Here is a 15,858-nt window from a genome sequence, read left to right on the forward strand (position 1 = left end):
TTATAAATAAAAGTCTATAAATCTGAGAATTTTAGTATCTGTCAGTTACAAATTTTAAAGCAGTTTTACCTTCAATGCACTGAGAACAGCAGTGAAGATATTAAGCTGCACAGCTTGTTGACGGACACCTTTAGCCTGTTTGACACATTCAGCAAAGTGATCCAACATTTGTAGCCTACAAAAGAACAATTAACATCATCACTAAGAGAGAGACACTTCCGAAAAATAAATTGAAAAGACAATACATTTTGCCTAAAGGGAAAAAAACCAATGCAAAAGAGAAAAAACAAACAAACAAAGTAGAAGGGTTTAAACAAGGCCCTGTGAATTTTGCTATTTGGCTGCAGAACGTATTGGGCCTTATGAAAATCTTTTCATCTCACCTGGTGGCCTGAGAACATGCTACCAGGCAGAGGGGGGTAAAGACCTCTGATTGACACTCTGCTGGCTCTGCCTTGAACTCAGCCACAAGCAAGAGATTGTCATTTCAGAAGAAATGATTGCTTAGAAGAAACAGCAACTGCAGAGAGACTTTGCAGTATGACCAGGAATTGTGGGGAGAGGAGAGAAGAAAAATTCACTTGCCTCACTATCCTCCGCCTTAGACACAATGCTGGGAATAAGCAGAGTGCAAACTATAATTCACATTCTCTCCTTCCACCTACATTCTGCTGAGAAATTAGAGGAGGGGAGGATAATATGAACTGGCTTTGTGCCTCACCTTTCCCCTAGAGATGCCAGGAATAGGAGGGAATAGCGCCACCAGGATCCTTATCCAGGTAGCAGTGGTTTGGCATGTAGGCTACAGAGTTTTTTCATTCAGATGCAGGTAGACTTTGTCATAGTTATCCACGCCACTGTCACTGCAAAGCTGAATTACTGCAAAGTGTTCTGCATGCTAATACACTTTAAATCAATTATAAAAATGACCTCACCACACATTACGTTGAATTTTCAGGACTGTAAACTAGGAAAAAGATCTTTTACTTCTAACATGAGTACATGTGATATGGAACCCACTGAGAGACAATGAACATGGAACACCAGAAGTAGATTTACTTTTTGAGAGAACTATAATCCCATTAAATTAAAAAAGGAAAGTCAACCATACACTGCATTGCACATTAACTTAGACTGACCTGTGTTTGTAAGAAACGTGAGGAAAAACCACACCAAAGAGCGCCACAGAGGCATCAATGACGGATACTCCCAGGGGAAGGGGGCCAGGCACAGCTTCACCAGCTGGGATGCGCAAATAAATGGAAGACGGGTCATGCTCCAAAGCACCACTTCCAGATGCACTGTTTGGCTGAAGCTACAAATAACCACAAGTTATTAATACCTTCTAAATACATATTTGCACATATTTATACTGAACATACTGAATTAACCAAACTACATATGCAGCAACTTAAAACTAGATTACTCACCAGCAGTTAGAATTCTCTAACTACACTCTTACATACAAAGCCAGGCAAATCCCAGAACGTTCAAAGCAGTTAACAGCTTGGTGTGAGCAGTCTCAGTCACCCTTGGTACAGATGAGGTGGGTGAATTAAAAAGACAGAGTGACAAAATTTGGTTCTGATAGCAGCTTTGGGAAGCAGTGAACACAAAGAAGCATTTCAGGGAAAAAGGTTAAACCATCGTTTCCTCAGCATGGGCTTGAGGCGGAAAGGCAGCATACATCCTGTATCAACTCAAGGAGTAATGATTCCCCAAACGGACCAATCTGTGTTCTAGAAATTGACTTCTGTGACATAATACAAACATCTCTTTAAACTCACCCTCTCATCCAGGTATGCCATCAAACAACAGCAACCATAAATAAAAAGGTGGTGAACTTTCTCATACCAAGTATTTATTGTTATTTAAGTGATAAATAATGTATGAAATATAGTTTGAGGCTAGTGCTTCTGTGGTCTCCTAGGCAGGCAGATCAAACAGAAACTGAGGAGTCACTGAGACCTCTTCATGCCTCTTTATATACCTGCTTAGATTGTAGTTTCATGCAGGCATTAGGATGCATGCAGTCCAAACATTAAAAGCTTTAAACAGTGCTAGGTTTCATTTATCAGGATATGCAATTTGAAGACAAGGATCTATGGATGCAAGTATAGGAACGCAAATTTATAGAGAAGAATGGTACAAAATAGTGGTACAATAAAACAGACTGCTCACCCCAGTAGCCTCAAAGGTGAGAAGGGTTAGCCTGGGCCAGCAAGGGAAAGAAGGTCTTTTTCCCTTCCCACTCCTCATGGGAGTTCAGCTTCCTTGAGGGCTTGAGAAGGGGGAGGAGGCATCCTAACTGACTTGGGCTTCCATTGTACCTTTCAATCCAGCCATTGCTCCATGTGCACCCAAGGGAAGGGTTTACAACCCCTTACCTCCACCCAGTGTACCATTCTGCTTCAGGGAGCAACAGCTCCCCTGCCTCCTGAGTATTAGGCTAGGGCTGGGTTTTGGGGCCATCTGTGGGCATCATACTAGTCACCTTTTAGGGGCTGAGAAGGAGTTTTTCCCACACTGCCAGATGAGCCTGGACAGAGAGGTATTTTCACCTTCCCCTCGGCAGTCCAGGGACTACGTGGGCAGGTTAGGTTATAGCATTCATGTTGTCACAACCTGACAGCATACGTGTTGGAACTAGGGTTTCTGGGGGGTCCTGCTGCACCCCTAGGTTAGAAATGGTTTCCATTCATATACAGGGCTTACTGTTTGGTTCAATGGCTCTCAACACCCCCACTATACAAATTGTTCCAGCGCCCCTGCCTGACAGATACCTAAAACAGAGGAATTGGGACCAGAATTAGGGGAAACTTATCTCCTAAAGGTGGGAAATGGAGCTGGGCCTCCTAACTTCTGGTACAGAAGGATCAAGCCCCTTTTCGCCTCCCCTTTAAACTTTGTACAAGAGGAAGCCATTGGAGTCCCAGCATTAATGTTGAGACCAGGATTAAGGCTTTGAGTGAAGAGAGGGGAGGGCACAGAAGACTTATTGCACTCAACACTAGTTGAGTTATTGCCAGATAATTTCCCAGATGCATTTAATTACAAAAGTTGTGGCCTAGTTAAACAACGTTCCCAGTGTCTTGTCTTTCTTCCAGTGATGTCTGGCACAAAGCACAACTGAAACAATGTTAACAGTTGACTATCTGCAAAAATTCATTAAAAGGGTCTTCAAAAGAAAAATTTCCCAAGATCTTTTATTTTTCACATGCCTATAAATGTTTTCAATAGCTAAACAGATTTCCTTCAAAAATGTAAGAAGTTCCTTCTACTCCCAATAAGACTTTGTACATGTCACCATCCAGATCGAAGGATATGATTTCACACTGTTGCTTTAAGAAAAAAAAAAAAAAAAAAGAGTCCCTTTTTGGTATAACACTAGTTGCAATGTTCATACTGTGACAAAATTTCCATTATAAACTCTGCTTCTTTTGGATTTTATAATACCTCAGCTGGGGGGAAAATTTATGAGACTTACTGCTAAATCTAGAAACGTTTAATTCACTCTTTAAAAGCAAGGATAGTTGACTAACCACAACTTTATAAACTGTGCAATGATATTCTCTACTGATTTTTTTTTTTTTAGTAGCTAGTTTTACCAGAAATTTACACTGCACATGGCAGGCTTTAAAACCTTTAAAATCCTTTGAGACAAGGTTGGAAATCAGTAGAATTACACTGGTCTTCCAGATCCATAGTAAGAGTGCAGTTTCAGTTTTTAGGATTTTATTAAATAGAGCCAAGGATAAGAGGAGTTTTATTACTGATTTTTTTTTTGTTACCTGATCTTCAATTGATTTATGATCTGTTTCCTGCAGCCAAGAGCCAAGAAGAACGCTGTCGTCATAGTGGCAAAGAGATCTAAGCAGCGATGTAGTTGTATTAGCAGAATTGTCTGTCAAAGTGAATTCTGCCACTAGTTCCCGAAGGAGTGCATTAAATGATCCTAGAAAACAGAACTGTACATTAAACCTAGTAATAATTCTTGGCTCTTCCATAGACTTCAAGGCATTTTACAGATGCAGGCAAGTAGCATTATTCTCATTTTACAGATGGAAAACTGAGGCAAAGAGCAGTACATTTGATTAGCACAGGGTCAGTGGCAGACCTGCACACAGAACCCAGGAAGGACCCTTGACTCCAAAGCCCAGTGCCTCACCCCATGCATCATGCTGGCTCCTACAAGACCATGATCCCACTCTTGCAAACACTTATGCTTGTGAGTGGTCCCACTGAGTTCACATAAAGTTACTCACATGCGTAAGTATTTGCATGATCAGAGCCTATTTTTGTAAACAACATACTGCCACAGAAAAATGTACCATTGCTCTTTGTCCCCTCTACTAGTATTGATCTAATAGACTTGTTTCATAATGTAATAATATATTAGCATATCTAAGCTTATTAAACTCTGAATTACTGACATGCAGAATGAAAAAAAAAAAGAATACAAATAATTTCTTTTGGACCAGAAAATATGGAACATTTGAAAAATACAAAACCATTTTAAGGTTTGAGTGTATTTATTTCCCCAAGGACTGTGTGCACTTTCTAACATTTAGGGATTCTAAACTGAATAAATGATCCTTCATTAGAATTCTCCGAGAAAATTCACACACGTAAATAAGAAAATGAGCATTTTGTCCTAACTGCAGTTACATTTACAAGTTAGATGTCAACTTAATGATGCTAACCTTTTGAACACTTGAAATCAATATATTTTATACATCAACAGTTTGGACTGATTTAAATCAAAGCTGATTTTAATCAGCAAACAGGAAACACTAATTTAAACAACAGATTTTAATCTTGTTTTTCTTTTCAAATTTTTAGTTATTTCCACAGAGAAAGACTGATTCTCATTTGTGGGTGACCGTTAAAGCATTCTGGTTTGCAACTAAATAAAAAACTTTGACACCAGATTTCTTTTTGCTAAGCAAGAGGATTTATATCTATACACATTCATTTGAACAGTTATATATCTTAACTTACATTTTTCAGATTCCTAAATTTTACATTTTTTATTATAGTGAATGATGCATTTATTTACTAGATGATTACTAATTTTTTCTTGTGATTTGTGTCAAGGTCTATTTGGATGGAAATTCAAATTCAACTAAATATGCATAATAACAGCATTTTAAGTTGTATATATGTATTTATTAGTAGTAGTTAAATAAAACTACCTTAAATGTGCAGGATACATAAGAAAAAAAAAGTTTATCAAAACATGTTTTACCTTTAATGCTAACTGATTTATTAAAAAAAGAATCTGTAATCACAGAACTGTAGTGATTGTTGCTGGTCAATATGTCCTTCAAGATTTCAGAACTAGTAGACCTTATCCTTTCACACCTAGTTTCTATTCACAGAATGAAAGAGGAAAACAAGCTTTCTTGCTTTCCCAATTGGTTTCTTAACTTTGAATGAAGTAGTTATTGAACTAACCTAGCTGAATAAACTGAAATGGAGAAAATATTCTCTCTGCACTGCAAAAGGCTATTGCTGTCAAAAGTTGGTTTAAATCTTCAAAGTAAACTCTGGTTCCACATACTTATCCAGAGACTTCCCCAGTTAAGTGGTTTGACTTTCTTTAAAACTTAAAGAAGCAAAAATGTACTGCTTAATATTATTTTTTTATTTAATTTAAATGATTGTAATAAATTACATAAATGTAGGCCTTAACTTAATTTTTCAGAGTTTCAAATTTAATTTTAAATGTTTATTTTAAAAAATAAATCTGTATTTAATGTAACTTAAAGGATCCAATTTAAAGAAAAATATCCAATTTTAATTTTTAAGGTTTTTTAATTATGGATTTTTATCCACTATGTATATTAATCTAGTACTGCATTAACGTTAAAGACTAAGAAACCATAAACTTAAAACCAGGAAATGAATCTTATCTCTATCCTTTGTGTATCTGCCTTAAAATATCATTCTGTATTTGTTATATCAGTTTATTGTATTTGTTAAATAAAACATAAAATACTACAAACTTAAAATTCTCTTAAAACTCTACAAATTGGAACTTCATCTTCTGTACATATATATTACATACACTGTATGCATTGTGCTGTACTATGCAGTGTACAAATTATGCATCTAAATTGATAATATTTAAAATTCTAATACTATATTCTTCATCCTCTAGAGTGTTTCCATTTTTATCTTACTAATGTTATCTTTTACTTTGAATAAATTACATGGGATCTTCTTAGTCCTGTATTTTCACTGAAATCACAGAAATCCAATACATATGGAAGATTTGTCACACCTTTGAACTCTATCATTTCTTTTAACTGTGAATTTAGATCTTAAATATTTAAACTGCACTGTAAAGATTTTGAACCAATTATTTCTTTTTCAACTGGTATGGATCTAAGCCTTACCCACCACAGAATCCATCAAAAGGCATAACTACACTTTCTTATTTGGTAACTCCCTTTAAAAATATATATTTATTTACCTTCATAAGTTTTTGGAGGTAACAAAGCCAAAATGTCATAAAGTCTTAAACGGACCATAGCTGCACTAGCTTTAAGATGAGCTCCATGGGCTTTAATTACCGATGGAATGCTACAGTGTGAAAAAGAAGAGAGTTAGGTACAATCAAGCATTAATTATGTTATGATATAGGGAATTTAGGAATTTTTTTAAACATAAGTGGTAGTTGAGATAACAGTACACTGTTCAAAAAACTATTCTGAACAAAGTTACTCAGATTATTAATTTGTTTTCAGAAGTAACAGTACTGAGAGGATCTTTAACACCGTACAAATCAAAGAGCAGATCAAAATACATTAGTAAACTACTACTACTGTAAATTTCTCTCTTTGTTTTGTTTTCTGTAATGTATATTTAAAACCTTTTCATCTGTTACATTGTTTAACAGGCCACTTTAATTAACAAACTTCATTTTTACTTCTAATTTCTTGATGTTCTTATTCTTTGTGAAGGGACTAATTAACTAAGGAATCAAGAATTTATTGACCTGGAAATCCAAAATCAAAAAGGGAGTTTAAAGTGACAAAGTCAAGTCAATTGTTGTATGCAGTGTTGTTGCAGCCATGTCAGTCTCAAAATATTAGGAAGACAAAAGGTGGGTGAGATAATATCTTTTACTGGACCAACTTCTGTTGGTGAAAGAGAAAATCTTTCAACCTTACATAGAGCTCATTTTCTTCTTCTTCTTCCCCAGACCTACCCTGTCTCTCTAAAGAGAAGTCAAAACAGGCCCAAAATATAAGTTTTCTGATAAACTTTTACAAAACGTAAGACCAAAATAAGTGTTCTCATGAAATTTAAAAAAAAAACAAAAATCTATCTTACTTCAAGAAAAAGAAATGAGCACTGCTCTGTGGGCAATTCAAGGACTGCAACATAAGGTCACAGCATGAGAAACTACAAGTAAAACTAACTAGAAATACAAGTGAAACTTACTGAACCAATTTCAATACCCAGGCTCAGTGAAAAGTAAAACTCAGACCTGAAACAGTGACAGCTTAGGTTTTTTATTCCATATTGAAAATATAAGCCATTGTTTGTAACAGCAGTAAAGCTTGTTTGAATAATGGCATTTTTAGCCTCAACCTGTCCCTTTAAAAATTATGCAGACAAGAAGAGAATTTTAAAAGCTGTCTACTTACTGTGACATCATTGTCATGGCACATTCTATGGGTGTCATTAATTTTCTGATCACATCTTCAGTAAGGAGCTCAGGACAGTGAGCAACAAAACTCCTCATAGCTATCAATGTAAAACATTTCAGTCAAAGTTAAATTGCAACAGAAATGGAAATAAATTTCAGCAAGTAACCAAGCTACAGATGCCAACAGGATATATTTAAAAAAAAAACTTTTAATCACATTTTTATTAACTCATAGCTCATAAAACAATTAGTAAGATTACACACTGGAAAAAATTAATTATGTAACAAGTTTTGTGCATGCTTTTTCTATTACTTTTTGATAGAAAGAGGTGAATTACAAATTCTCTGTATGAGTATGGTATTTGTGATGTTGAAATTAGCATACATCTAATGAAACAGGACATGAACTTTCACCACTTCTTTGTGATTCTTACCGCACAGAGCTCCAGCACGACCTTCCAATGTTACTTGCCAGGTAAAAGAGTCTCCTCGGGCTTTCTCTGCTTCCAGCTCCTTTAGAGAACGAGGAAATACATTTCGCCATAGCAGCAGCATCTTAGGTAGATGGTACCGAACAACTGAAGGACCTAATCAAGGAAATGTTTATCTGAAATTGCAGCATCTATTTATAATGTGCAATATATTAAAAAATAAGGGTATTTCAATTAATAACCTAAGACTAAAATAAATTGCTATGCAATAGAGATTTCTGAATACAATTACTTTTCACTGTATATACTGATTCCTTACTTTTTGCATTTCCTCCTGCTAGAACAATGAAAAATAAAGGAAGTCATTCTCATTTTTAGGTTAAAAGTGCTGTAAACAAACTGCAAGGGTATTTTTATTTGTTGACTAACAACTGTTTTTATTAGAGAGACAAAGTAGATGACGTGTAGCTCAAAAGCTTGTCTCTTTCACCAACAGAAGTTGGTCTAATAAAAGATTTTACCTCATCCACATTGTCTCTCCAATATCCTGGGACCAACATAGCTACATCAACACTGCAAACAACTGTTTTTATTGATTATTTTAATTCATGGAAACATATCTATTAGTCTTTGGTTCTGCGGAGTCTTGTTTATACAAATGCTAAATTTGGGTGCAAATTTAAGTTGACAATGTCCCTTTAAAAACCTGGATGTTTTTATAATAATACATTAGTGATTTCTACCACCAGTCTCCATTTTTGTTTTTCATCATATTCTCAGCTGGAGCAAGACATGTTCTTTTAACTAAGCTAACCTACTCACATTACAAACAAACAAAAAAACTAACTGGAAGTATCTAGCTTTAATGGTAAGTTTTTCAAAAAGTTTTAGAAAAAGTTCTGGAGGGCATAAAATCCACTGTTGCAAGCTCCTTTTTTTTAAAAAAGGAGAAGAGAACAGAAAAAGTCCCTAGAAGGGCAACAAAGATAGTTTGATGTATTTCAAGACTCGCATATGACAACACATTTGCAAAACCCAGGATTACTTGGAGCAAAAAGAATAGACTAGAGAGGGAACCTGATTGAGAGCAGTGAACAGAGATCTGCCCCGTTTTCACCTTGTGTCATAATATAAACTAGAAAATTGTTACTGAACCACTAAAATTTCAAGAGAGGCTATTTAAAACCTCTCAGTGTATGATCAATCTGCAGAATGCACTGCCACAGAAGGTCAGAGCCAAATATTGGGTTGGATTTTAAAAAGACAACTCGATAATTAAGACCATTCAGATCTGTCGTTGTTCAGTTATAATTATTTATACTGTTCCACAGAGATGAGATACTGACATGGGTAATCACATCTCATATTTATCAAAGCATTACATAATTAAGTAAGGCACATTAATTATAGAATGGGGGAAGGGGTTTGCCCTCCGGCAAGGCATCAGCTACTTGCTATTGCTAAATGCAGAACTAAACAGAAAAATGTTGTGACCTGCTATGGTAATTTAGCTTATATAAAAGCATCAGTATACCACTCCAGTTTAACTTAAAAAGGGATAAATGAACATTTAACTATTGAATTATGAACATGATGCTATACAAACAGAGTAATTTTCCTCCTAGAATAAATAATCTTGTGCTACATTTTTGATTGCTCCAGTACAAAGTGTATTTACCAAAACAGATACATCAGAAATGCTGGACAAGAATTAAAACAATATAACTAAAATAAAAAGCAACTACTTGTACAAACCTAAAGTCATAAGTGCACCAAGTAAAAGCCACCCAGCTTGAGTGCGCTGTAAGGACAGTCTGCTATTTTGAGCAGCAGTTCGTAACAGATCCTCAGCAATACTGACTACCATCTGCAACAACAGGATAAAGAGTAATGGATTTCAAATAGAAGTTAAATCAGCTAAGGAAGGTGCCACAAAGTAACCTATTACACATGCTCTACTGTATGTTAAAATGTTCTCAAATAAACAAACAAATAATCTTACATTTTGTAAAGACCAGATTACTTTTTAGGCAGGTTATATCTACTCTTATGTATGTGCAATGCTTATATAGTCAACTTGTCTGTGTTTTCATTAAATTCTGTTTCAAGAATTAATTGATATCACAACGAGAAAACAAAGCTGTGAAACAATAACTAAAAGCACACCAAAAATGACTTTTGTTCTTTATCAGTCATTAGTTAGGTTTCAGCTATGTTTTAAGGGTCAGTGTCCTGCAGTCAGTTGGAACATTTATTTCTCAGTACAAATATCTTTCACTACAGTACAATTCCAGAGATTAAACGTTCTTCATCATCAACTCACTTTTCCCTTTGCATGAGGAATACCTAAGGGACACTGATGCACTCCACCTAGTAAAGCAGCCATTGCAAAACTGTAGCCACTAACTGCTTCTGGTGAGGTCTTCAGATTGTTGAGCCTTTCAGCGCACCTATCCAGAAATGGAGTCAACTGAAAAGGCAATGCCACAGCTACACAGCGCAAGCACCATGCAGCAGCTAGTCGAGCAGCCATGCTTGGATGAAGAAGAACTGAGGTTACCGTCTCCAGTAGCCCTATGAAAAAAACAATACATGATCATGTAATTAAAGACTATCACAATGTATCTATACAAGGGGCCCAACTGAATGTTGCAGAGGCAGCCTTAATTCTGGTGTTTCCTAACTTTTGAGTGCTTGATTTTACAACCTTAATTTTCTTTTAACATCATTTTGTGTGTGTTATTTCCTACATGTTTAAAAAATAAACTGAAATAAATTCTATCACATGGCATCATACTGATCCCCAAACAGTTTATCAGGAGGACTGGAACCTTTAGATCCACAATACAGGCCTCTGACACTCGAACTCAAGGTGACAGAGCATCAGTGGGCTGCCATCCTAAACAGCCACTAGAGGGGGATGAGACACATTTTGCCAGTAGGTTTCACAAATATTTAATGACAACAGAGATACAGCAAGATTCAGAAATCTTGGGATCCATTCCAGGTTCTGGATAGGAATGTGCTCTAGGGGTCATATAGACTTCTACCCCTGTCCCAGTCCTGTCTTCTCCCCTCCCCTAACCACTGGACTCTTCATCCTAGTCTCAAGAGCACCCTCCTCATGTACCCAGGGCCTGTCTCTTCCCCTGGGCTCCTCATCCCAGTCTCCATTCCCAGCCAGCCCTAGTCTCTCTTCCCCGACCATTTCCCAGTTTTTCTGTCACCTGCCAGTCCAAGTCTCCTCCAATAGGCTCTGTGTCCCAATCTACTCCCTCCATCACCCCCATGTCCAGCTCTTATCCCCACTGTATTTGAGTCACGCGTCTTCCTTCTTCTCAGTGCTTGGGTGCCAACAAGGGGAGCACTGAGAGCACAGGAGTGAGTATCCTTGCCCTTAGTTCCTATGCTCAACGCCACAGTACCCCCTCAGTAGCTACAAGAAGCAACTGCAGGGGAAATCATGCAAAGCCCCTGCACTGCAGCATGCTCAGTACAGACATTTTTCAGATAATCTACCTGTTGTTAAATGCTAACAACTCTCCACTGAACATGTGCAAGCTGAGATTTTTCAAAGACTTATAATTTGGCCGAACTTGGGCAGTTTTTCCTGGGAACAGCAAAAGGCACATCCCTGGCACAAAGACAACTCCCTCCCCTTGCTACAAAGCATGGAGACACCAGAGCTTTTCAACAAAACCACTTTAAGATTTTTTTTTTTTAACATGAGCAAAACAACGTATTTTCCCTTTTCTCAGCAACAGCTAGGCCATTTTCAATTAACTTTCCTAAAAAATTTCACCCTGAGGAAGATACTCAGAGACACCTGGTTTCTAAAATGGTTATTTATCCGTTATATTTTGCCAGATTTTAACTGTGTTTCATATAACTACTCAAAATGTCTTATGAACTGCTATATAGAGCTGCTGAGCTTCATCCACATACCTATAGAGGGTTCTTGTATGAGTGGAGATGCAGTGGCGTTCAGGCTCTGAACCAGGCTACCCAGCTCTTGAAGGGCACACACCATCACATGTTGGCTTGCAGCTACGTCAGCAGCTCCTGATTTATTTTCGCCGTTAGTATCATTCACAACTGCTTCTGCAAAAGAAGAAAAGCAAGTATCTTACTAAACTTTGTCACTTGAATCACACTTGAATACAGATAAGAATCACTACAGAAGCTGGATAGAGACTATTTAGTTTTGGCAACAGCCTTAAAAATACAAATGCAACCACAAGTTTTCTACCTACAATGACATGGCAAAAAAATCCCCCCAAAATGTAACACCTTTAGGGTTATTAGCAAAAGCCAAAGTAAATAGTCCAACCAAGCCTCATTTACAATGGGTGACATAAATTATTCTGGATACTAGAATAATAACAAAAGTTGTTTAGCTCAGAAATGGAGCAGTTCTAAAATAGCAAAGATGACTACAGAGAAAATATGGACATGTTATATACACACACACACCCCTATATGTGTGTGTGTGTGTGTATACACACACACACACACACATATATATATACACATATATATATATATATATATATATAAATTTATTAAAATGTAATCTTAATATATTTATGCAGAGTTTTAGATTTTGTTTCTTTCAAGAATTTGCATGTACGTGTATGTGAGGGGTTGCAAAAATCAGGCTTATAACAAAAAAGAAATCACACCAGTAACTATGGGATAAAAGAAAAAGTCAGTAATGTAATTTGGGGCATTCTGCTCTGTGTGTTTCAGTGGGACATTTCAACTCTTCCTCCTGCATCTTATCTCAGCAGCAGCCCTAGGCTATTCAGGCTAGGCAAAGAAGATATACATTGTGATAAACATAAGAATGGCCATATTAGGTCTGACAATGATCCATCTAGTTCAGTATCCTGTCTTCCAACAGCGGCTGGTGCCAGACACTTCCGAGGGAGTGAACAGAACACTTATTGAGTGATCCATCGCCTCATAGACTCTAAGGCCAGAAGGGACCATCATGATCATCTAGTCTGAACTCCTGCACATTGCAGGCCACAGAACCTCCCCCACCCTGTAATAGACCCATAACCTCTGGCTGAGTTCCTGAAGTCCTCAAATCATGATCTAAAGACTTCAAATTACAGAGAATCCTGCATTGACACTCGTTTAAATCTGCAAGTGACCCATGGCCCATGCTGCAGAGGAAGGAAAAAACCTCCAGGGTCTCTGCCAATCAGACTCGGGGGGAAATTCCTTCCTGATCCCAGTCATCTAATCCCAGTTTCTAGCTGTCAGAGGTTTAGGGACATCAGAGGGGACATTGACATCTACTCAAATATTGACAGACAATGAATGAGCATGCTCAGAAGTGATTTTTCAGTCACATAACTTCATTTCCATCACATCACAAACCTAACAAAGGGATGATTACAAAATAAGGAAATGCAAAATCTGGAGTTTCTTTGTTCAGCCATTTTTGGGTTATTGGTGAACAAAAATCAAATGTCTCAAAAATTATGAAAAAATTATTTATTGCTCTTCCAATAATCTAAAATTTCTAAGGGGATTTTCTGCTAACTATGGTGGGGAAGTAATTTCTGAGATGAGACCAATGACAGAAGTATCATCCCCCAAAGAAGAATTTTTCAGACAGCTATGACCGTGAAAAACAGGAATTCTGATGAAATTCCTGATATAATCTTAACTGTAGTTTTCACTAGGACATTGTACCCTGGAAAAATTATTCTGTGAAAATGTTACTGTGCAGTTCCAGTTTACTGTCTCAATCTCCAGCTCAAATTTTCTCATTTTATAAGTAAAATGAGTTATTTTAATTGCCAGCTCTGTAAAACCTTCCATGGGATCTTTGAATCTTTTCTTCTCAGACACAATCACAAATAATTAAAGATTCTGCAAGCCAAGTTATGGCCACATTTATCTTTTGTAACTCCACTGTCTTCAAAATATGCTCTGTAAAATCAACATAGATTTCAGGAAGAATGCATGGGTTTATTTCAGCGCCTAATATGACCTGTGTGATTAGTAGAGGTAATAATGCATAAGAAGGAAAGAACCCAGCTTCATTTTTAGAGACCACAAGACAATTTTCTGGGATAGCACTCTGAAAAAAAAAAAATCTTTTTACTTGTAAACTAGATGACAAATGCCACTCTCCACAATGCCACTTGCGCAGAATCACTCGTCAGAGTAGAACCAAATTTTTAGTATGGATAACTTTAACATTGCAAACTGACTGAGGAAAAAAAACAGCTGAGTAGTTTAACAGCATAACTGCAGTAATCATTCACTAGTAGAGAAAAAACATTATTAAAGTTTTGCTCCACTTGTTTCCTAAATAAAGAAAAAAGTTTCTTACCCACTGCCTTCATTTGTTTACCAATGGCTTGACAAATATCTTTGGCAGCTGCAATCTGTGCTTTCTCCCCTAATAAACTACCTACGGTTGCTCTCAGGATAAAGGACACACATCTTCGAGAGTATACTGCCTCTACATGAGTCTGAGTTGCACGAGGATGGGACACCAGATCCAGGACATGGGACAAAAACGTAGCAAAATTGCGCTCCAACCACTGTCCACCTAGTGTTGTAACAAAGACAACATATGCCTGCAAATACAAGATATATATATTCAATGCAAACGGGAACAAATGGGTATATTTATTCACGCTAGAAGGCTTTAGGAAGACAAGAGGAAAGTCTAGTCAAAGCAAAAAAACAAAAAGGCACTTTTAGGGTTGTGTGTGTTGCTGGCTTCTTCTTTTTTTTAAAACTCTCAACAATGGAAAGCATGGTGAATGTGTTATAAATCATCTAATCCAGTTAAAAAAAAAAAACAACACTGAGGACTGATCATTTGGTCAAATGTCTAAAGTTGCTGTGAACTGACCAAACAAAAGAAAAAGCATTCAGTAAAGCCTAATGTTATGCAAGAGAATAGCTGTAATCCATTCACTGCAAATGCCATGTACTTTCACATCACTATGTCCCTTTGGAAGAAACGTTTTAATCATGTAAAATAAGTTGACAATATATTTATATAGGCTTGCCATATGAATGGTACAAAATATATTCAAAGAGTGCTTTTCTCCTTTGTTTTTAACCCAGATTGCCAATGTGTTATATATTTATATAATCAAAAATAAGTATACATGTTTTAAAGCACTGTGTTGTACAATCATAAAAAAGGTTATGGCTGTTATTCTTCCATCTACCATGAAACCCCACCACTCCCTAAAAAAGCCTAGGAAAAATGAAGTTTACTTACTTGTAGCTGGAGTTCTTCAAGATAAATTCTGTATATGCACACCCTGGGATGCTCCCACAGGTGCAGCCTGAACAGCAGAATGCTAGCTAGCAGTAGACGTTGGGAGTGCTCACACATCCTCTCCCCTCCTTCAGTGAATGCTCAGTGTTCCCGGGTGAGAGTACAAAAGGGGCATGGAGCTCCAGTCATTTAAGTTCCTTCCCCTGTGACCCCAGGTCCTTCAGTAAGTAGGACTCCGAGGCAGTGGGAAAAGGTGGACAGGGGGTGTGAATACGCAGAGTCTGCCACAAAGAACTTCAGTTACATGTAAGGAACCTAAATTTCTTCTTCAAGTGTCCTCTGCACATTTGCATTCTTGGGATAGATTAACAAGCAGTAATTCCAGTCCAAGATGTTGGGACGACAAAGTCCTAATTGAACAAGGGCTGTAAAACTGTCTTGCCAAATTTTTTATCAGACCTAGATTCCAAATCTGAAGAGCAGTGTTTAATGAAAGTGTATATAAT

General features: G+C 37.0%; 1 protein-coding gene across 4 annotated transcripts in view; it reads right to left on the reverse strand.

The window, feature by feature from the left end:
• The window catches only part of HEATR5B (HEAT repeat containing 5B), a 93,900-nt gene that overhangs the window by 53,420 nt on the left and 24,622 nt on the right, over nucleotides 1–15,858 (reverse strand). For all 4 annotated transcript variants that reach the window (XM_084623749.1, XM_084623751.1, XM_084623748.1 and 1 more), the window contains exons 8-17: nucleotides 14,444–14,693; nucleotides 12,037–12,192; nucleotides 10,415–10,665; nucleotides 9,847–9,958; nucleotides 8,095–8,247; nucleotides 7,659–7,758; nucleotides 6,479–6,588; nucleotides 3,792–3,955; nucleotides 1,140–1,315; nucleotides 70–175 (exon numbers count right to left, since the gene is read on the reverse strand). In XM_084623749.1, the coding sequence (XP_084479875.1) occupies nucleotides 70–175; nucleotides 1,140–1,315; nucleotides 3,792–3,955; nucleotides 6,479–6,588; nucleotides 7,659–7,758; nucleotides 8,095–8,247; nucleotides 9,847–9,958; nucleotides 10,415–10,665; nucleotides 12,037–12,192; nucleotides 14,444–14,693 (1,578 nt within the window). The remainder of the gene's footprint in view (nucleotides 1–69; nucleotides 176–1,139; nucleotides 1,316–3,791; nucleotides 3,956–6,478; nucleotides 6,589–7,658; nucleotides 7,759–8,094; nucleotides 8,248–9,846; nucleotides 9,959–10,414; nucleotides 10,666–12,036; nucleotides 12,193–14,443; nucleotides 14,694–15,858) is intronic.

Source organism: Lepidochelys olivacea (genome assembly GCF_965140295.1).
Source record: "Lepidochelys olivacea isolate rLepOli2 genome assembly, chromosome: 3".
Taxonomy (NCBI): Eukaryota; Metazoa; Chordata; order Testudines; family Cheloniidae; genus Lepidochelys; species Lepidochelys olivacea.